Source organism: Magallana gigas, chromosome 1 (genome assembly GCF_963853765.1).
Source record: "Magallana gigas chromosome 1, xbMagGiga1.1, whole genome shotgun sequence".
NCBI lineage: Eukaryota > Metazoa > Mollusca > Bivalvia > Ostreida > Ostreidae > Magallana > Magallana gigas.
In genome coordinates, this window is record NC_088853.1 from 75295583 (window position 1) to 75318108 (window position 22526).

The following is a 22526-nucleotide window of genomic DNA, read 5'->3' on the forward strand; positions in this document are numbered from 1 at the left end:
CTCTCTGTAACATGCACTGTTTAACATGTACTCGTACTCTCTCTCTCTCTCTCTGTTTCTCTCTCCAAAATATGTCATCTCTTTTTTTCTCTTTCTTTCTCTAATTCCCTTTCCTGACCAACATGTACTCTTTCTCTCTTTGTTTTACTATTTGTTTTTCTGACATTCTTCTTTGAACATTCTCTCTCTCTCTCTCTCTCCTTAATATGTACTTTCTCTTTCTTTCTCTATCTCTCTCTCATTCCACTTTCTGATCAACATGTACTCTTGCTCTCTTAGTCTCTCTATATATCTCTATCTCTGACATTCTTCATTAAACATTCTCTCTTTCTCTCTGTGTGTAACAGTCACTCTCTCTCTCTCTTTCTCTTTCTGTGTAACGTTCACTGTTTAACATGTACTCTTGCTCTTTCTCTCACTCTACCACTATCTCTCTCCAAAATATGTACTCTCTTTCTCTCTTTTTTCTCTAATGCCCTTTCCTGAACAACATGTATATTGCTCTCTTTGTCTCACTATCTCTGACATTCTTCATTAAGCTATCTCTCGTTCTCTCTCTCTCTCTCTCTCTCTCTCTCTCTCTCTCTCTTAGATATTTAGTATTTTCAGACATTCTCAAGGAAATACACATCTCTTTCTCCCAGTCCAACCCACATATATGCCAGCTTTCTGTGTCTATTTCTCTCTCATACAGATGTATGTTCACTCTCTCTCTCTCTCTCTCTCTATCATTTGTTTAACATGTATTCTTGCTCTTTTTCTCCCACTCTCTGACTCTCTTTCCAAAATATGTACTTTCTCCCTCTCTCTTTCATTCACTTTTCTAGCGAACATGTACTCTTGCTCTCTCTATCTCTGTTATTCTTCATTATACATTATCTCTCTCTCTGTCTCTCTCTGTCTCTCTCTCTCTCTCTCTCTCTCTCAAATGTTTACTATTTTCAGACATTCTCTGTTAAGGAAATAGAAGTGTTCTTTATTCCAGTCTTTCCAACATGTATTCCCGGCCTTTGGGGTATTATTTCCCTCTCAATGAGACGTATGTACATACCCCCCCCTCTCTCTCTCTATCTCTCTCTCCATAATATGTACTTTCTGTTTGTTTCTCTTTCTATCTCTCTCTTTCAGTTTTCTGATCAACATGTACTTTTTCTCTCTTTGTCTCACTTTCTCTGACATTCTTCATTAATCTCTCTCACTCTCTCTCTCTCTATCTCTTAGATATTTAGTATTTTCAGACATTTCTCCCAGTCCTACCCACATATATGCCAACTTTCTGTGTCTATTTCTCTATCAAACAGATGTATGTTCACCCCCCCCCTCTCTCTCTCTCTCTCTCTCTCTGACTTTTTCTGCTAAACATGTACTCTTTGTTCCTTTCTCCAACATAACAATGACTTAGTTTTAGGTCTGTTTTAGAGAAGTATATAGGCTTACCCAAAATTTGCATTTTGTCTGATCCTATTGTAACTTTTTTGTGAAATGTGACACTATCTAAACTGAGCTCTCATTCCGATGGATAGTGTATAAACTACATGCAAAATGCAGTTTTTTCTTTACCCCAGGTAGAGAACAGACTTTAACTGTTTGTCTAACTAATATGAACTCTCTTTCTCTCTCTCTCTCTCTCTCTCTCTCTCTCTCTCTCTATCATTTGTTTAACATGTACTCTTGCTCTTTTTCTCCCACTCTCTGACTCTCTCTCCAAAATATGTACTTTCTCCCTCTCTCTTTCATTCACTTTTCTAGCGAACATGTACTCTTGCTCTCTCTATCTCTGTTATTCTTCATTATACATTATCTCTCTCTCTGTCTCTCTCTGTCTCTCTCTCTCTCTCTCTCAAATGTTTACTATTTTCAGACATTCTCTGTTAAGGAAATAGAAGTGTTCTTTATTCCAGTCTGATCCTATTGAAACTTATCTCTCTCTCTGTCTCTCTCTCTGTCTCTCTCTCTCTCTCTCTCAAATGTTTACTATTTTCAGACATTCTCTGTTAAGGAAATAGAAGTGTTCTTTATTCCAGTCTGATCCTATTGAAACTCACCCCCCCCCTCTCTCTCTCTCTCTCTCTCTCTCTCTCTGACTTTTTCTGCTAAACATGTACTCTTTGTTCCTTTCTCCAACATAACAATGACTTAGTTTTAGGTCTGTTTTAGAGAAGTATATAGGCTTACCCAAAATTTGCATTTTGTCTGATCCTATTGAAACTTTTTTGTGAAATGTAACACTATCTAAACTGAGCTCTCATTACGATGGATAGTGTATAAACTACATGCAAAATGCAGTTTTTTCTTTACCCCAGGTAGAGAACAGACTTTAACTGTTTGTCTAACTAATATGAACTCTCTTTCTCTCTCCTCTCTCTCTCTCTCCCCTCTCTCTCTCTCTCTCAGCTAAACTCTTGTACTCTTGCTGCTTTTACTTTTTTAATATATGTAAAATGGGAACTTTCCAAATATGAGGTTATTTATATTAACTACTGGCCTATGATATATTATTGGCTATCCCCCTTACCCTGGCTGATTGTTTAAATCTCTCCCAGAAGATAATTAAATATCCCCGCCCTGACATTACCACTAGGATATGTTATTCTTGTTTACAGATCTACCATCAAATGGGGATGAGGGCATTAGTTATACTGTCAGTTCCTTGGTAAGAAATTGATGCAGTCCTCGATTTAGGCCTTCGGGCAACAGATCTTACCCCAGGACTAACACAATGACTACTGCCCTCATACCCATTTAAAAGATGAATACTATAATGTCTATGAATGACACACGACAACGAACTTGTGACAGCAATGGGTCTCCTGAATGACTCAGGTGACCTAAAATTACAAAATATAGCTACACAAACATAGTGATATTACATGAATGCTATATAGCTATACAAACATAGTGATATTACATGAATGCTATATAGCTATACAAACATAGTGATATTACATGAATACTATACCACATAAACTCTTTCTTTGCTCCATCAGTCCTCTCTTTATTGATACACAAGGAACCTGTAAAGATACCTCAAACTATTATACTGTTATTTTCTTAATATATGTTCAAGTTTCAAAACCTTTTGTCTTTTTAATAAGTTTACGAGATTGATGCAGAGCAAAATCAATACACATATCTAAAATGCTATGTTAAAGACAAGCTAATACTGTGAAGATGAGTTAATAAAGTGAAGTCTCCGATTTCCGGTCACTCCTTTTTTGTTTGCCTTATTGTCATAGCAACTGATGTCAATTTTCATAAGAAAGTGTAAATAGCATGGACATTGGTATGGATATAAAACTTGAACAGTTTCCCAATTCAGCTTATTAACAAATCACAAAAAAAATGATTTCAAAATTTTGTTACAGTTTTAATGGTAACATTTTAAAAGTATTGGTTTCTCCATCAATTTTCTGATATAATTAAATAATTGAAAATAGGAAAAAGGCTGTTTTATATCTTTGATAGTTTACATTAGTGGGCAAAACCTTCTAATATGGATTCAAAGTAGGTAGGTTTTGCTATTTTTCCATCTTAAGCCTCGATTACTATGGCAACGGTTTACCCTCTGTGAAAGAAATGAGCGGGAACTGCAAATAACTGGAATTTTTCTATGTCCAAGAGCCTTGCTCTGTCAAAAATTGCTCTTTTGTACCCAATATCGTACATGACCTAGATATGATCATGATAAACATGTATAACTAATGCCCCCCTCCCTTGGAAAAATTTAATTAATGCCCCCCTCCCTTGGAAACATCCTCAAAGAAAATGAACGGAAACTACATAGAATGGAAATTGTCCAAGGGCCATAACTCTGTCCAAAATGGCTTGATCGTACCCAATATCAAATTTGAACTAGATATTATCATGATAAACCTGTATACTAAATTTCATTTCAATGTATATAAACTATCCTCTGTGAAGAAAATGAGCGGAATCTGCAAATAGCGGGAATTTTTCTTAGTCCAAGAGCCATAACTCTGATGAAAACCGCTCAATCGTACTTAATATCGAATTTGACCTCGATATTATCATAATAAACCTGTATACCAAATTTCATTTCAATATGTTCATCCTCTGCGAAGAAAATGAGCAGAAACTGCAAACAAGAGGTCCATGGGCCACATTGCTCACCTGAGCAACAATAGACATAAAATCAGCTTTACAATGAAATATACAAAACAAAATTATGAACAATGTAGTCTAACAGATCCTGTATTTAAAAAAAAATCATTTTTCCCTGGATATTCTGTTCATCATTTATCCTTTTTTGTCACAGTAATGACAGTATAGTCATTTTACATATTGAGCATTACAGTTCTCAAGAAAATCTAATTTAAATGGGATATAAACCTACATCAAAGTTGTGAAGCCCAAGAATTGTCCAGAAGCCAAAGCCTAAACAATTTTTAATCAAAGTACTGAAAGTACTGATAGGCGGAAGCATCATTGCATATTGTCAATGTTATTATGACTACTTTCTTCAGAATTAGTTTGATAAGGGGTAGTTATGGTAACATATTAATGAATGAGAAAAATTCCTCTCTTATTGGTTGCCTTAAGATACAATAGAACAGATATATATTGGTTCAATAATTTTATTTTATTGTGGATAGAATTATGATACAGGGACTTGGACACAATTAGAGATCAAAAATTTTTTTTTATATTTTATGTTTAAAATGGTTTATTGGTGCATTTTAAATGATTGACCAAAATATTAAATGTTAGAGTCAAGTTACAAGCTCAAGTCTTATAGCTGTTTACAAAAAATATAATGTAGAGAATTACCATTTCTTAGATAAAATGACATTTAAAAAACAATTTAAACCAATTCAATATCTTCTTAAATACTATTTTAAACAAAACAAAGTTACATTTGATTGAAATTTACACCAATACAACGAATATGTAAAAAAATGACAATATTTGAGCTTTGTTTACAAAACAAAGAATTATAAACTCTGTATCTTGCTTATAATTTGAGTTTTGAGTTTCAAATTTTGACATAGCATTATAAACAGTTACTTCTATATTTATCAGTATAAATATTTAAATGGGAAAATAAAATTTGAAAATTTTAAGTCAAATCATGTCCAAGTCCCTTTAAAAATTTGAGATTTTATGAAGGCATTACAGTTTAAAATGCAAAATGTGAAGGAATAGTAAACAAATCATAAAGAACATAATATATGTACTAATATGGTACAGATGGTCAATGTGGAAATATTCAGTAACTTCCAAGATAAGTGTGTATAATACCTTAAAGATAAAACAGGAAAAGCAAATTGAACATCAAGATATTTATTTGTAAAATATATTTGTATAACCAGTTGACACTGATATGCAAGTTGAAAAACGATAATGTGTCAATGAAGATATCTTGGAAATTTGCCCTTTATTGATCACTTTCTTCGCGTATATGTTTATTTTATTAAAAATTGTCCAAATGTGTGTCATAAATATCTTGGGCCAGAGTATTATATAGGTTAAATATATTCAGTGTAATTTGGATGGAATGATGAAAAAATATCAAAGAATTTAGGAAACTGAACTTTGGAAAATGCAGTTTTTCATACTTTACAATATAGTTTCACCAAAATAACAAAGATACATATGTAATCATTTGATTATAGAACTTAAAACAATCAAGTAGCTTGTGTGTCACATTGCTCACATGAGAAGCAATTTTAACAGCCATTGGGAATTCAGCTTAATAGAATAATGTACAAAATATCTGGACAATGTGTAGTAAAATGGGTCATGATTCATATGTTTTTCAATTTTTTTCTTTCGATATTCTCAAGTTTTACATATGTTCAAAAATCAGAAAAAGTTTATTTACTAACTGTACTGTATACCAAAACACATTTAACAATGATTGTCCATACATGAACATACAAATGTTAAGAAATAAAAGTGCAGTAGTCAAAGGATATTGCTAGAAGTTTTGTTATAGGTTGCTATTTAATAATAATGTACAAATAAGTGTATTATGTGTCCTTTACAATTGATCTAGGGTGTACAGTCAAATCACAGTTCTCTAATAATGAAGACATTTGAACTTCATGTCTTTATATCAATACTAATGGAATGTTTAAGAGAACTTTTCCCATGATACTAGTAGAACATTCACTTTCAAAGAATCCTTTTATAGCTGCTGTAAACGTGTCCTTGGAAAGCGTATAATCCTGGTATATGCCATTTGTTGCACAACAATTTCAATAGACTAATGACGTCTTGCTGCCATCATATCCCTGACAACTGTCTTTTTCAGTAGGATTTTCCTAAAAAGTGTTGATGAAAATGAATTATGGATATGTATTCAAGCAATATATTTCTACAATATACTTGAACTTTCATAAAGAAAAACATGGATTTCAAAATAAAATGAACCTGTAAAATATTTTGAATTCATGTTTGTTTTCCCCAAAGGATTTATGTTCATAAGCATACACGTATTTTGCTTATAAAAGATGAAACATTTTATTAAGAAGATCACAAGATATAGAATATTAATATTTGTAGGGTTATTATGGTGTATTACATATAATTAATAGAAAATGAAGTGATCAAACTGTAAATAAAAGTTGTTTTTTTCTTCAAATTCCTCAGTTCATTACTGCATTTAGAATAAGAACAATTAACAAAGTTGTCAAAGATTTGTGCAACAACATAAGTGTGAGGCAATGCTCACTAGAGATGCCCCTCTCTGATGTGAATAAACAAATTGAAATACGCAGAGTAAACATTTACATGTGACAGAATTTTTAGCAAATGAAATCCACCATATGGCATACCTTAAAAAAAGAGTGTGTTAAAATTTCAAGCATCTGCGATTAGATTTGTTAAGAAATCTGCTATGAAAATTTGTTTGAAAATCTGAGCTTTAAATAAACACAAAGTCTTAATTAAACAAGAAGTTGATTACCGATCACTACAAAAATGATTCCCATCATATGGCATACCTAAACAAAGAGTTTGTTAAAATTTCAAGCATTTGAGATTAAACGTTGCTGAGAAATCTATTATTAAAATTTATGTTACAGACAGACTGACAGAGAGACATATACACAAGGGTAAAACAGTGTATTCCTTCTCCTTTGGAGCATGGGTATAATTAATTCATACTTTAACCAGAAAATGACAGGAAATATCATCAAACTTCGTTATCTCAAACTCCATTGGACTGTTTAAAAACTTTCAGATATCTGAGTTAAGATTTCAAAAGTAAAATACTTAAAAAATAAGAAGTTGGAACTTACAAATCACTTCAACATATCCATTGTATTCAACATATCAGTGTTGCAAGATATTGAGGTTCAACTGTAAGTTGTAATTTACTCACCTTGAGAATGGTGTTAAGGTCACCAAGATGAAGGTCCCTGCTGGCAGCATATTTTAGATGCCCTGATTCCAAACGTTCAATGTTAGTCCCTCTAACAGTGATGAACTGAGAAGCATCTCTCAACAATGCTACACTGCATTTATAGCATCTGACCGTCTTTTTCTGTGTTCTGTTTGAATTTTGCTGTGTGCCTAAGTTTAGCAACTCTCCCCTTCAGCAGAAATGAAGGATGATGTTGGGCTCTCACTGTTTCCTCTTGTCGTTGAATGTTAATCAGTTTCTTGACATTCATCTGAAAGAATGTACAGGTGTTATAAAATAAAATATTTCAATCATATTCATATATAAGGTCATTATACATAATCATGCAGTGTCAGGTATATGAATTGATTGGAATTGCAATTAATCATGTACCATAGATGAAGAATTAATATGGTACATGTACTTCTCTTTAAAAATTAATAATGTGGTAAATAGACAACAATTGGTTTATGATCAGAATAGTAGGATTCAAGAGTTGCACATGAAATATCTGAATCTGACATACAGCTGGTGTAAACATGATCCAAACATGTGTCATAATCAGTTGTACTACTATGCATAATCTGCCTTAGTTTAAATTTGTGCAATGAAGATGACAATACCTTCTGATCAAAGAAATCAATATTTGTGTCACCTAAAATGATTACAGGCTCTGAACTTGCATCAATATCTTGAAGTATAGTTTGAAGATATTTGGTAAAAGATGCAATTGATGATTTTTGAGGAGGACAGTACAAGAAGAAAATACGAATCATCTGACCCCTATGTAGAAAAGTTGCAAGAACTGTTGCAATTCCATCAAAAACACAATGAGTCAAATCAATGAATTCTTCTCTGGTATAAATGACTATGCCATTATATGACCTCACACCAAAATTTTCAGAACCATCAAATCTAAACATTTGAAATCCTGGCAGATTATAATCATCATTTTTGTCCGTTATCTTTAACCTGCTTTCAGAAACTGCAATGATATCAGCAGACATGATATTTTTATCATTTTTCAAGTCTTGAAAGTGTTTGTGAAGAGACCTCGTATTGTGGTAAATTATTTTCATGTCAGAGTTGATTTGCAATAGATTTGGTAAACACAAGGACAATGAAGCTTGCTCACGAAGTCTTGCCATTTCAACAACAACTTTTGGGGAGACTGATATCTTGTGTTCATTTAATTTTAGGATATGCAAATCAGATAGACAACGCACTCTACTCATGGCAACGTAATGCATATGCTCCTGTTTCCTTTTCCCTAAATCTATCACTGCGTGTTTCATAGTGGAACCTTGAGATTTGTGAATTGTTTTTGCACAAGCAAGTCGTAATGGAAACTGACGCCTTGTTACATGACAGGCTTTGTACCTTCCCACTGAAATTTTTTTTGAAACTTCAAATATAGGAGTCCAAGTTTTCGAAATAGAGTCAGTGTAATACTGAGAGTATTTTGATCTGTTTGCAGCACCAACACTTTCGTTTTCAAACTTAACCCATATTATACTGCATCTCATAGAGTTTGTCACTCGGAAATCAAACTTTTTCACTAAACATGGTGATCCATTAGTAAGCCCATCAACTACATCTATATTCAAACAGACTTCAGCAGGTAGGTCAAGAACAAGGTAGAGATCTTTTACTAGACCCATTGTTTTGTTAGGATCATCTGAGACTTGAGTCAAAATTTTCTGTTTTACATCATTTGAAACATCCCCTGTGACATAATCTATTGCAGATATATGACACTTATTTTCAGAAGAAGCATTACTATAAGCTTCCATATTGTGGCTGTTGACTTCTGCATTTGTAGTAAATAAATTAGGTATGGTATCATAGTCAACTGTCTGCTTATTTATCAAGCCTTTTTGTCTTTTTTTCAAAACACTCATGTCATTATCTGTTTGGACACCTTCACGAAGTCTATTTAAGATTTCAGCAAAATCTCGATCCCCTTTTTGACGCATTATTTCTGTTAATTCAAACATTTTGAACAAGTCACACCACAAATTTTGTGCAAGTGGACCATAGCCTTCAACCAAATCTTCAAAGATCCAACCATCAAATACAGGTTTTAATTGATAAAGATCACCAATAGCTATTATTTTTTACTCTCATGTTGTCCAACTGCTGTACATCTAAGGGTGTATACTTCAGATTTTGGTTTGCAGGGATGCAAAACAATGAGTGAATTGTCTGGCCATGGATATTAAATGCAGCTTTACCTGTTGGGGCACACAAAACAGCTTTTATTTCATCGGGTCTATCTGCTAGTTTCTTGGAAAAGTATCTGACAATACTTTGGTAAAGGCAAGTTGTTAAAACACTCTTTCCTACCCCAGCTCCTCCTGATAGAAAACAATACAATGGAAGTTGATCAGTCTTCACACTATGTAAAATGTGATAAAAGAACTGTTTCTGTTTTACATTAAGTTCACAAGTAAGTTTCCTGTACTCTTCATCATTCATTGTGTTGAAAACCAAGTCATTTATTTCAACTTGCTTTCTTGTAATACCCAAATCTAATCCCAAGTCATAGGAAACTCCTGCTGTCTCTGGATTAAAGCAACCATGGTCCAAACACATCTGATCTTCAATATTCAAATCAATCTCTTCAGAATGCTGAAGTGCTGAAATAACATTGGCATTGTCATTTAATAAAACCATTTCATTGTCTTCCACAATATCAGCAACACCTTTGTCAAGAGCATAAGCTTCCCTGTTGTTAAAGATGATGTCTTTGGTTTGAATAAATTTGCTTTCATAACTTGAATGACTTCCTAACAAATCATCGATTTCTTTTCGCCATGGTAAAAACAACATTAACTGTTCTCTATAATAATTTTCTGGATCTTGGTTTTTGTTAAACCTCACATAGCGAATCACTTTTTGTATATTCCTCTGCTTTAGTATTGAACCATCTCTCATAATATATTCTTTCTCTAGCTCCATCAATCCCGACTTTGAAGTCAGCTCTAGAAGATAATCATCCTCATTTGTCTCCTCTAATTCTTGTTCGGGTAAATATTCAACGCTTATGTTTTGTCTTTTTTCTTTCGGTGGTAATATAATGTCAAATTTTGACACAAAATCTGCTAGACAACAGTTTTGAAGTGCTCTGGGTCTTCTTTGATAGCGTTTTATCCAATTGTCTGACTCGATATTTGTAGATTCACCTGGCATGTCTTGTAAAATTTCCACAGGTTTCAATAAGAATGTTCTTTTTCCTTGTTCACTAGTGTTTATGAAAACAACTGATCTACTGCTCGATCGCATTGGCATTTGCAGGAGAATATAAGCTGCCTCTTGTGCACTTATTTCAACATGTGTCAAGAACTTGTTTCCAATTTGTCTGACCTGTTGTTTCAAGGTAAAATTACCTTTCCTAGCTTCCTCACAAGCCTCATGCAATAAATTTGACATTCCTCTTTGGGATTTTGAAATGTATGAGACAATATAAGCAGCACAAGCATAGCCATCCAGTATATACTGAACATCTAAATTGGCTTCCCATGCTTTTAACAATGTCTGATTGTAAGCATTAATTCTAATTTCAGACACTTTGCGTTCTAGGAAAACTTTCGGAGTCTTCAAGGATGATCGAATTGCTATTTTATACATTTCTTCAGACATATTCAATTTTGAAAGGAAATTTTCAAAACTCGTGAAATGACATCCAGATTGGTCTAGTTTTATTTCATTGAGAACTTCACATATTTTGAGATAATTTTTCTCTACATCTGGGTTTCCATCCAATTCATTTTGATCAAGAGGCAATAGTATTGTTGTCTTTGGCATAGGAGGCAAGGGGAAATTGAATCTGCATATATTTTTCCCTTTTTTCTTGCAAGTGCGAGCATGGCGGTGGGTCTGATAGTTTACCAACTGAGATATCTGCTCATTCTTGGCACATGTAGTATGCCTATCAATGAATGTTGTAATGTCTTCCACAGAGTCAACTTCAAAAATTGGAGCGTTTTCAACCCATATCAACATGTGTACATGTGGTGAACCTCTCTGTTGAAATTCAACACGATAAAAGTAGTCTTTTATTTTCCCAAGTGGATGTGTAATACCTTTCAAGACATGTGATAGAAATACTTGAAATCTGTGGTTGAAATACCTTGCACAAGTAACAGGATCTTTTCTGATTAATCACACTTTTCCTCCCATGTTAAGTTTCCAATTTCCTCATCTGTTAGAATTTTGTTGAATAGTGTCTTGTGTAAAATTTTAAGCACACTAACCCATTTTGTTTCTGCAGCTGAAAATGAGCAGAACCAGGTAGGAATTCCTAGCTGCCTTATCATTGCAAATACATCTCGTTTTGCATTTTCCCAATAGGCAGGTGATCCTCTTAGAGTTCGAAGTACTCTATAACCTTCATTCAATCTTACAAGTTGGTCAAAGGAAGTATCATCCAATACTTGACCCACTGTAATTTTCTTTCCTTCAGTCTTGCATTTCCGCATGGCAAGGGCAACTTTATCTTGGATTTGCTTTATTTGCAGTCTTTTAAGCTTAAAAAATAAGCTTGGCATAGAGCAAGCTGATCTTCTGTCTTGTGATCTAAGTTCCCACTTACAAATTGTAGCATAGGTAACAGGTGTATGTCTGTCTTTGTTGTCAGGACGTCTCTGTCCACAATATATAGTTGGGAAAGCAAGATATTCTGCATTTACATCTTCATAAAGTCCAAGAGGAGATTGGTTTTCACCAGGAGCAAATGAAAAGACTTTGCTTAACGACCTTACATCTGCAGGGTGCAACAATGTATCGGTGTTTCCAGTCAATCTACTTTCAAAATTTACATCTTCAGTCCACCCATCTTCCTGTTCCTGAGAATTAGCATCATCTAGCAAATTATGATCTTCAGAACCAGAATTCATTTCATCAACATTTTCATGATTAAACCCATACCAGCTTGACTGCTCGCTAGAAATATCCCAATTCTCATTTATGGTTATTTCTTCATTTTGAAACATTTTGCTGTTCTGTAAGAGCCATTTTAATGCATCAATGCATTTCTTTGGTCGAATAGCTTCATATAATACATGATGTTTGAAACTTGTTTTTCTCTTGAGTTTAACTTGAATAGTTTCAGATTCAGAAAGTGTTCTTGGCAAAGACTTAACAGTAGTATTTACATCTGATGGAACATTCACAACATTTCCTTTTAAACTTCGCTGTCCTCCTCTTGGTTTTTCCATTACTTACATAAATGGTATTCTTGGAGTGATGAGTCTCTCTTCCATTTCTGTAATATTCAACTCTGTGGGTTTTTCAGGAAATCTAAACCCATTTATGGCAGCACAACTTGGCACCTTTCCATTCTTTATTGATCTACAACATGTTGAACAAACCCACTCAATATTGCCTTCACTCATTAAACCTTGTAAACATTGTTGTCCAAGTGGTAAAGTATGTAATGTATCTGCTTTCTGAACATTCTGTCTAAACCATGTTTGAGTACAGCAAGAGCAAATATACACTGGTCCAGTAGATACCATATCTTTGAATCGAGTAATTACAATGTCACTGAATTCACTCTCTTGCAAATAGTTTACCCCATCAAGTGCATTTGTTGTCAAAGCAATATTTTCACTGTCTGACTCACAACTACTGACACCAGGAACATTTTCAACACTTATGTAGTCTGATGTGGCTTTCATTTGTTCAAACTAGTCTGTTTTTGAAAATACCTCTGCATCTGATATTGCAAAACTACATGTATCTTTCATCATCATACATGTTCTCATTGATGTATGAGAAACTGGAACTCTTTCTTGATTTCTTGAACAAAACTGTTTTTGTTGGGAGCACACATCTTCTTTTCCACTACAAGAATGTCGGGGATGTTGACGTTTTCTTCCAAAATTTTTAATAGCAGGTGTTTTCTCAATAAAAACGATTCAGTTTTTCCAGGAGTAACTTTAAGAGACAACTTTGTTGAAAGTGAAGATACAAATATTGATGATTTATGTGGTCTTTTTGAACATTTCTTTATAGAGAAAGAAGCAGCTTCAAACTGCACAGTTTCTAATGAACTTGAGGAAATTGACATACATAATTGGCGCAGAAAGTCGCACAAGATGCCAAATGAACTAAATGTCGACATAATACAATTTCCTTCAGGATCACATAAACCATTGTTACCCCTACAGTGTGAATCATGTACAAAGTATCTGTTGTCCTTTCTGTCAAAGTAAATGGCTATTGCTGATGAATTGAAAACAAGAGTACATCCACACTGTTTGACAAAAATCAAATTCAAACAATTTTCAAGATTAGTCCCAATATCTGTTAAAACATTGGGAGACATACAACCAGCATATGTTTGTTTCTGCACAACTGAGAAATAACTGTTCTCATAATGAATGTATCTTGGTAAATCTGAGAATTGCAATAAGTCATCTGACTTTTGAATCGAATTGTACATAAAATCCCCTGCAATTAAAATTTTGTGAAGAAGTTCTTTATTACATGATGAAACATCCTCAATGCTTGCTAAGATCAGAAACATGAAACAGTTGCACATGTATTGCTTTCCTCTAGAACTCTCAGGGAAAATCAAAGAAGCTTGATTATAGTCAGCCTTTAGCACAGATTGTGGGACAATAGGTATAAAAAAGTGATTCTGTGAGAATGCCATCCTGTATGAAAGAAAACTACTCATTGAAATACATGTAGTACTATACTAATGATCAAATTACTCAAATAAATCACTCAAAGAAAAAAAATTGTAAATCTCTGCAAAAAATACAAAACAACCATGTTATCAAAAAACAAATCGTTTCAATATGTCTGTGGCTCAGGTAATTCTAACCCATGTATTTCAAAATGATCAATAATGGAGTTGTACACAAATATCATGTAAACTGTTCACACTCAATCATGTTAAATATGATTCTCAAGTTTTCTTTAATAAACAGATTTCTGCAGGATTATAGTTTTTCAATTTCTCATGGATTGTAAAATTTTACAGGCATTCATGAGTTATGAGTTAATGCATTGTCGAAATTTCTTAGAAAATGTTAAATTTCAATTTTGACAGTCAGGTAAAAGTTAAATTCTTAAATTCAACAGAATTCAAAAGCAGTGTTCAAAGTTTTCAAAATTGTATTCATTCAAGGTTCTGAATAGTTGTGCTCCAAGTTCTCAAATTGTGTTCATTCAAAGTGCTCAATAGTTGTTCTCCAACTCCAAGTTCTCAAAATTGTATTCATTCAAAGTTCTCAATAAGTGTTCTCCAAGTTCTCAAAATTGTATTTATTCAAAGTTCTCAATAATTGTTCTCCAAGTTGGGCGCCTGTAAAGTGCGAAACGAAATCGAAACGAAACGAAACGAAACGAAACCAATCGAAACGAAACGAAATCAATCGAAACGAAACGAAATCAAACGAAACGAAACCAAAAATCGAAACGAAACGAAACGGAATTTAAACAAAACTAATATCAATTTTGACTACATAAAAGTGAAAATAAATTCATTGAAATAAATTTTTGAACCATAAAATATAACTATACCGGTATGTTTCAGATTGGCGCTGTAAATTTTTAAGCCGATTATCCGAAATTTGCAAAAACTATATAATAATGTAAATAAGTGATGTGCATTCCTATACCTTTTAATGTTTCTAATTTGTTTCATTAAATGATGAAAATGATATTCAGACGTTTAGAGAGAGAGAGAGAGAGAGAGAGAAGAGAGAGAGAGAGAGAGATGCCTTAAAACTTATCAGCGACATCACATAGCAAAGTATATACGCAAGTTTGGGAGAGAGAATGAAAGAAAGAGAGAGATAGAGATATGAGGATGATACTAAAGGGTACATTCTAACATCAATTTTCTTTCTGTTGATTTGAAATATTGTAAAAACGAAACGATCGAATACAATGTGATTTAGAGCATACTGGTTGGTGAAAATAAATTCATTGAAATAAATTTTTGAACCATAAAATATAACTATACCTGTATGTTTCAGATTGGCGCTGTAAATTTTTAAGCCGATTATCCGAAATTTGCAAAAACTATATAATAATGTAAATAAGTGATGTGCATTCCTATACCTTTTAATGTTTCTAATTTGTTTCATTAAATGATGAAAATGATATTCAGACGTTTAGAGAGAGAGAGAAGAGAGAGAGAGAGAGATGCCTTAAAACTTATCAGCGACATCACATAGCAAAGTATATACGCAAGTTTGGGAGAGAGAATGAAAGAAAGAGAGAGATAGAGATATGAGGATGATACTAAAGGGTACATTCTAACATCAATTTTCTTTCTGTTGATTTGAAATATTGTAAAAACGAAACGATCGAATACAATGTGATTTAGAGCATACTGGTTGGTTACCAGTTTCTAACATATAATAAGAATTGTTGTTATATGTATAGCATGAATTTGGACGTCGTTATTTGACAAAATCAACTTGCAATATAAAGATGATTATACTGTAAACGTATTATAAAACTGTTTACCCCTTTGGCTATGTATTCTATTTTGCGTTTTAGGCGGAAAACGGCGTCCGCAAAATCAAGTACATTGCCAAATGTAAAATATGTAAGTAGATAAAAAGGTAAATTCAGAAATGCGCTAAATCAAATCCATGCTAACTTGTTGAAAAAGTATATTCCGCCAAATATTGTACACCCTAAATAGAGTGCGTTTACAGTATTTACGGAGACATTCCAACTACGCGATTTTTTTTATATCGATATGAAATATTGTAAAAATGATTCAAATACATTGTGCGTGCGTGTGAAAGGGAGAGAAAGAGGAGATCATGTTTGATTTAAGGTAAAAAAAAACAGGTAAAAAACCTCTTTATATTGCACTTTAATTTTGTAAAATTACGACGTCCAAATTCATGCTATACTTTCTTATTATAAGTAATATATATATATGTATATATATATTATACTGGTAACCAACCAGTATGCTATAAATCACATTGTATTCGATAGTTTCATTTTTACAATATTTCAAATCGATAGAAAGAAAATTGTTGTTAGAATGTCCCCTTCAGTATCATCATCATATCTCTATCTCTCTCTTCCAAAACTTGCGTTTATATATACTTTGCTATGTGATGTCGCTGATAAGTTTTAAGGCATCTCTCTCTCTCTCTCTCTCTCTCTCTCTCTCTCTCTCTCTCTCTAAACGTCTGAATATCATTAAATGAAACAAATTAAAAACATTAAAAGGTATAGGAATGTACATCGCTTATTTACATAATTAAATAATTTTTGCAAATTTCGGATAATCGGCATAAAAATTTACAGCGCCAATCTGAAACATACAGGTATAATTATATTTTATGGTTCAAAAATTTATTTCAATGAATTTATTTTCACTGTTATGTAGTCAAAATTGATATTAGTTTTGTTTAAATTCCGTTTCGTTTCGTTTCGATTTTTGGTTTCGTTTCGTTTGATTTCGTTTCGTTTCGATTGATATCGTTTCGTTTCGATTGGTTTCGTTTAGTTTCGTTTCGTTTCGATTGGTTTCGTTTCGTTTCGATTGGTTTCGTTTCGTTTCGATTGGTTTCGTTTCGTTTCGATTTCGTTTCGCACTTTACAGGCGCCCCTCCAAGTTCTCAAAATTGTATTCATTCAAAGTTCTTAATAGTTGTGCTCCAAGTTTTCAAAATTGTGTTCATTCAAAGTTCTCAATAGTTGTGCTCCAAGTTTTCAAAATTGTGTTCATTCAAAGTTCTCATAAATTGTAAAATATCTAAGACAAAGACCAAGTTCTCATATATATTGAATATATTCAAAAGCAGTCATCAAAAATATCCAATAAATTATGATGTAAAGAAAATTCCACAGGAAAGTTTAGTCACTTTCATTATATATTATTGATGATAATTATGTGATTCTGAGATATAGTAGGCAAAAAGGTAAATTGGGCAAATATTTTTACAATGTTAATTGAATTAAATATCTTCATATATCTACAATATCTATCATATCTTGTTATATGAACCAATAAAATGTATCTTGTATAAAAGATATATTCTGAGATTTTGTCAAAGGAAATTCATTTGCATATTCATGAGGTCATTTTGAAACTTTCTGTAAGCAAAATGAATAAATGAAACCTTAAAACTTTATAACACAATACAGTAGCAGTGAGTATAATATCACCCTATGAACATGAATAATGCTAGGCCTAGATCAAAAGATCGTACAGAGATTTCACAAAATATCAAAGGCATACATGTACGTACGCTAACGGTATCTTCCGTTATGCGATTCTACTACAACTGACCGACACAATTTCAGAATTATCAAAGAATGCTTATATTTATAAAACAATATAAAAGTTAGCCTAACACAAACAATAATAATTTGTCAAAAAATTGATGTACGTAAGTACCAGATTCTCGATCAAGAAAACGATATCACCATTATCGAAGCATAAAAATTTGTAAAATGAGGCAAAATTTTAAACAATGAGAATAGCACGTTAGTTACCTTGCGTATGTCGACGATGGATGGTCACCTGTTGTTCTCAACCTGGGTTTGTTGACAAAAAAAATCACGCTCTTCGGGTTGTATACAACTTGAAGTGCATCCAGCAAAATCGTTTGTGATATTACTACGCGCAAGTTTATATGTTTACAAATAATTTACACACAGACAAAGTATCATTCTAATCATCTTTTTTTCAAATCGAATTATACAAATAGTTGTTTTTAAAAACCATTCATTACCGTGCTCCTGTTATTTTTCTTTCTTTGCTCATAAACAACCAATTTTATATCGAACTATTTTTTCCCTCGTAATTTTAACTACTAGTCTCGTTCAACCAGACGCTCGGCTGTCTCCGTATATCTCCGACGAGCAGACTTCAGACTCCGTGCTTGAGAAACGCTGAACCTTTGTTTATTCGTGTAACACTTGCTACATTTGTATCTTTGCTATTGGGCATATTCAATGGATATTTATGAACGGATAGAGTAAAAAATTATGCCAGAAAAATTCTTTTCCTCAAAACAATGTTCAAACGGGGATTGAACGGTGAAGGGGGGGGGGGGTGTAGAGAGTTGTATGCCCTTAGTTTAAATAACATCAGATAGAGCTACCATGAAAAAGGGCAGGAATTTGACCTGTGACGTAGAAGGTCATGAAAGCAATTGCAATAGGCGCTTCCGCCTAAAAATCAAAAATATGTCAAAATGCTTGCATATAATAAGTATAACCATATATTATAACATTTGAGTTTTGGTGAATTTAAAATGTTTTCCTCTGTAAAATTGGACCCCCCTCACCCCATGTGGCTCCATCCTACTCCTGAAAACAAGAGGCCCATGGGCCACATCGCTCACCTGAGGAACAATAGGTATGATAAAATCAGCTCAATGGAGTCATAATACAAACTATCTGGACAATATACAATAATTCATGTAAATCCTGTATAAATAAAATCCATTTTCCCCTGGATATTCTTATGTTTATAATCATTAGTCCCTTTTCTAACAGGATGATTTTATGGTCATATCATGTGTTGAGTATTGCAGTTCTCAAAAAGATCCCTAACAATAGTTTATATATGGGATGTAAACGTACAGTAAACTCTCAACCTTCTCGTGAGGCCAAAGAATTGTCCTGGGGCCAAAGTCTTAACAATTATAAAGAATCATCTGGCTGATTAGTTTCTGAGAAGATTTTTAAAGATTTACCCTATAAATTCCTTTGTTAAACTTTGACCCCCCCCCCCATTGTGGCCCCACCCTACCCCTGGGGATCATTATTTTCACAACTTTGAATCTACACTACCTGAGGATGCTTTCACACAAGTTCCAGCTTTCCTGGCTGATTAGTTTCTGAGAAAAAGATTTTTAAAGATGACTCTGTTTATTCCTATGTAAAACATCGACCTCCCATTGTGGCCCAAACCTACCCCCAGGGGTCATGCTTTTCACAAATTTGAATCTACACTAACTGAGGATGCTTCCACACATGTTTTAGCTTTCCTGGCTAATTAGTTTCTGAGAAGAAGATTTTTAAAGATTTACTGTATATAATCATGTTTAACTTCAATCCCCCATTGTGGCCCCAACCTACCCCCAGGGGTCATGATTTTCACAACTTTGAATCTTCACTACATAAGGATGCATCCACACAAGTGTCAGCTTTCCTGGCCAATTAGTTTCTGAGAAGAAGATTTTTAAAGATTTACTTTTTATATTCATATGTTAAACTTCGACCCTCCATTGTGGCCCCACCCTATCCCCAGGGGTCATGATTTTCACATCTTTGAATCTACACTACCTGAGGATGCTTCCACACAAGTTTCAGCTTTCCTGGCCAATTAGTTTCTGAGAAGAGGATTTCTAAAGATTTACTCTATTCATTTGTTAAACTTCGACCCCCCATTGTGGCCCCATTCTCGGGTGAGCTAAAAAGGTTAAGTTTACAATTCAATAAGTTGGTTTCTGGAAGAACCAGATTTTGAAAATTTTCGTAATAAATATTGACAATTTTTTTACTTTTTAAAGCGCTAAGCATAGCTCAGCCCTTTATTGTCGTTAGACTTCAACTTCCGGTGCATCGAATAACCGCCCCCTCTAAGCAAAAGTATACATCATTTAAACTGGTTAGGGAACCAGTTTCAGGGGTTTATGCACATAACTGCACGGGCTATTGTGAATCTAATTTACGGGTTATTGTGAAATTAATGTACGGGGCTTACATACATCATTGCGTTCTGTCATGCAGTGATGAGGAAATATAGTGCGTATACAGAAGCTGAAATGCTATATACATATATCTGTTATATACATACAGAAGCTGGGTTAGCGCTTTTCAGTACTATCAGTACTTTGATTTAATCTTTAGCTTTTAAGATCTGTGACAAACATAGAATTGTTAGCAAATCTCTGTATATTGCTTATAATTCGAAGCAAACACTCAAAAATGGTTAGTAAATAGAAATTGTTAACAATTAAACACAAGAAACATGCACTACATGTATAACAAATAAAGAACACAATTTATTTTTTCGAAATGAATCATATATATACATGTATATACCTACATATTTCCGTAAGCGATATCAAACTCTATTTAAACTGAATAAACTAGAGAAAATGCCGAGCATCTCAACAAAAACCTATTGCATCAATCTACCATTACGCAAAAAATAATGCCGAATTACCGATAGAATGAATTGTATTTCAGTACTCCTACATCAGATTTTGCTTAATTTGCGCAGGTAAACAGTTAACGTAACTGTTTGATTTACCGAAGTCTCTGTTTGATTTGATACGTAAAAATCACGAAATACAGACGACAGTTTCCAGGTTACAAAGCATAAATAATGAAAACGAAACGAAAATCAGAACAAGCTAACATCAACGTCATGTGTGAAAACTGTCAACGCATTGAAATATTTAGCCTCAATTTACTTCACAAAATCGGCACCAATATATTTTTCATGTTTCAAAAATTTCCCTTCATACGCGAACTGTTGCACAACAAGCAAATTCATCATAGTCAGATCGACCCTTTTTCGTATAATGTCATGGCTGCTTTAAACAAAGAACCTCGTTTTAGAAGTATGGAATACGAGTCTTGGTAAAATGGGTAAGCAAAACCGGGCCGTGGCAAAATAAAAGCCAAGGCAGATCGGCAATCGTCAATTCCAAATACGCATTATTTTGCAGCAATATTTACAGCAAATACAAATATACTGGTCCATCAAATATCCTGAAATTTTAATGAGATTGGCAGATTAATAACTGCTTATCTTTTGTTTTGCCCAGGCCAAGTCTTGTCTACCCATTTTACCGGATGCCGAATCCGAGGCTATTAAACTGATTGAAACACGCCTTTCCTTTATTATTATTTTCGTAATAACTCAGATTTGAAACAGAATTAGACCTTAATTTTTGCAATTTATATTTTCCTTCCCATAAGGATAATTTATGCTAAACTACGTTGAATTGGAATCAGTAGTTCTTGAGAAGAAGATTTTTAAAAATGCACCCCCCTTTTTCTACAGTTTCAAGGTTTTCTCCGCTTTGAATACAGATCGGACTTTTATTTCTGCAATTTATATTCGCCCTCCCATAAGGATGCTTTGTGCCAAATTTGGTTGAAATTGGATAAGCGGTTTTAGAGAAGAAGTTCAAAATGTAAAAAGTTTACAGACGGACAGACGGACGGACGGACGGACGGACGGACAGACGGACGACGGACAAAAAGTGATCAGAATAGCTCACTTGAGCTTTCAGCTCAGGTGAGCTAAAAACGATTTTGACAAATTTGAATCTGCACTATCTAAGGTTGTTTCCACTAATGTTGCACTTTTTCTAAGAAAATGTTTCTTTTAAGAAAAAGATTTTTTACAATATATTCCTTTGTAAAGATTTAACCGGTCCCCATTTTGCCCCTACCCTACCCCAAGGGATCATAATCTGACCAAACTTGAATATACCCTACCTGATGATACTTCACACAAGTCACAGCTTATCTGGCCAGTCGTGTTCTGAGTAGAAGATTTGAAATTAAAGTTCTCTATATATTCCTAAGTAAAACGTTGACCCCCCCCCCCTCCATTGTGGCCCCACCTTACCCCCAGGGACCATTATTTGAGTAAACTTGAATCTGCACTGTTTGAGGATGCTTCCATGCAAGTTTAAGCTTTTCTGACCTAATTCCTTTTTAGTAGAAGATTTTCAAAAATTAACTCTATGTATTTCTACGTAAAACGTTAACCTCCCCATCCTGGCCCCATCTTACCCCGGGCACTATGATCTGAACAAACTTGAATCTACACTATCTGAGGATGCTCCCACACAAGTTTCAGCTTTTCTGGCCTATTGGTTTTTTAGAAGTGAATTTTTAAAAAAATATCTTCACAATTTCAATAAATCTTAATTATTTCCCCTTAAAATATGGTATGCCCCTTTATTTTAACAAACTTGAATCCCCTTAACCCAATGATGTTTTGTGCCAAGTTTGGTTGAAATTGGCCAAGTGGTTCCGGAGAAGATGTCAAAAAAAAAAATGTAAAAAGTTTACAGACAGACAGACGGATGGACAAACAGACAGACGGACACCGGACAAAAAGTGATCAGAAAAGCTCACTTGAGCTTTTAGCTCAGGTGAGCTAATAACTGGAATTGTTCTTTGTTCAAGG

At 33.8% G+C, this 22526-nt stretch overlaps 2 protein-coding genes across 10 annotated transcripts in view; both read right to left on the reverse strand.

Moving 5' to 3' along the window:
* Positions 1–22526, reverse strand: part of LOC109619606 (Tripartite motif-containing protein 2) — a 104380-nt gene that overhangs the window by 76513 nt on the left and 5341 nt on the right. For 4 of the 8 annotated variants that reach the window (XR_010710880.1, XM_066075613.1, XM_066075612.1 and 1 more), the window contains one exon: positions 2960–3014. The exons of the other annotated variants lie outside the window; for them this stretch is intronic. The gene's annotated coding sequence lies outside the window, so the exon portion shown is untranslated. The remainder of the gene's footprint in view (positions 1–2959; positions 3015–22526) is intronic. 8 annotated transcript variants of the gene reach the window in all.
* On the reverse strand, positions 4216–14529 carry LOC105329979 (uncharacterized). 2 transcript variants are annotated; one of them, XR_010710902.1, is made up of 3 exons: positions 9601–14529; positions 7346–7637; positions 4216–6284 (listed from the first exon to the last, which is right to left on the reverse strand). XR_010710902.1 is itself a non-coding variant. In XM_066075700.1 (2 exons), the coding sequence occupies exons 1-2, from the start codon at positions 11369–11371 to the stop codon at positions 7615–7617; spliced, it is 1794 nt and encodes a 597-aa protein (XP_065931772.1). In that variant the 5' UTR covers positions 11372–14529; the 3' UTR covers positions 7345–7614. The 2 variants fall into 2 exon arrangements, 1 of the variants encoding a protein (XP_065931772.1); XM_066075700.1 differs by lacking the exon at positions 4216–6284 and having other exon boundaries at positions 7345–7637.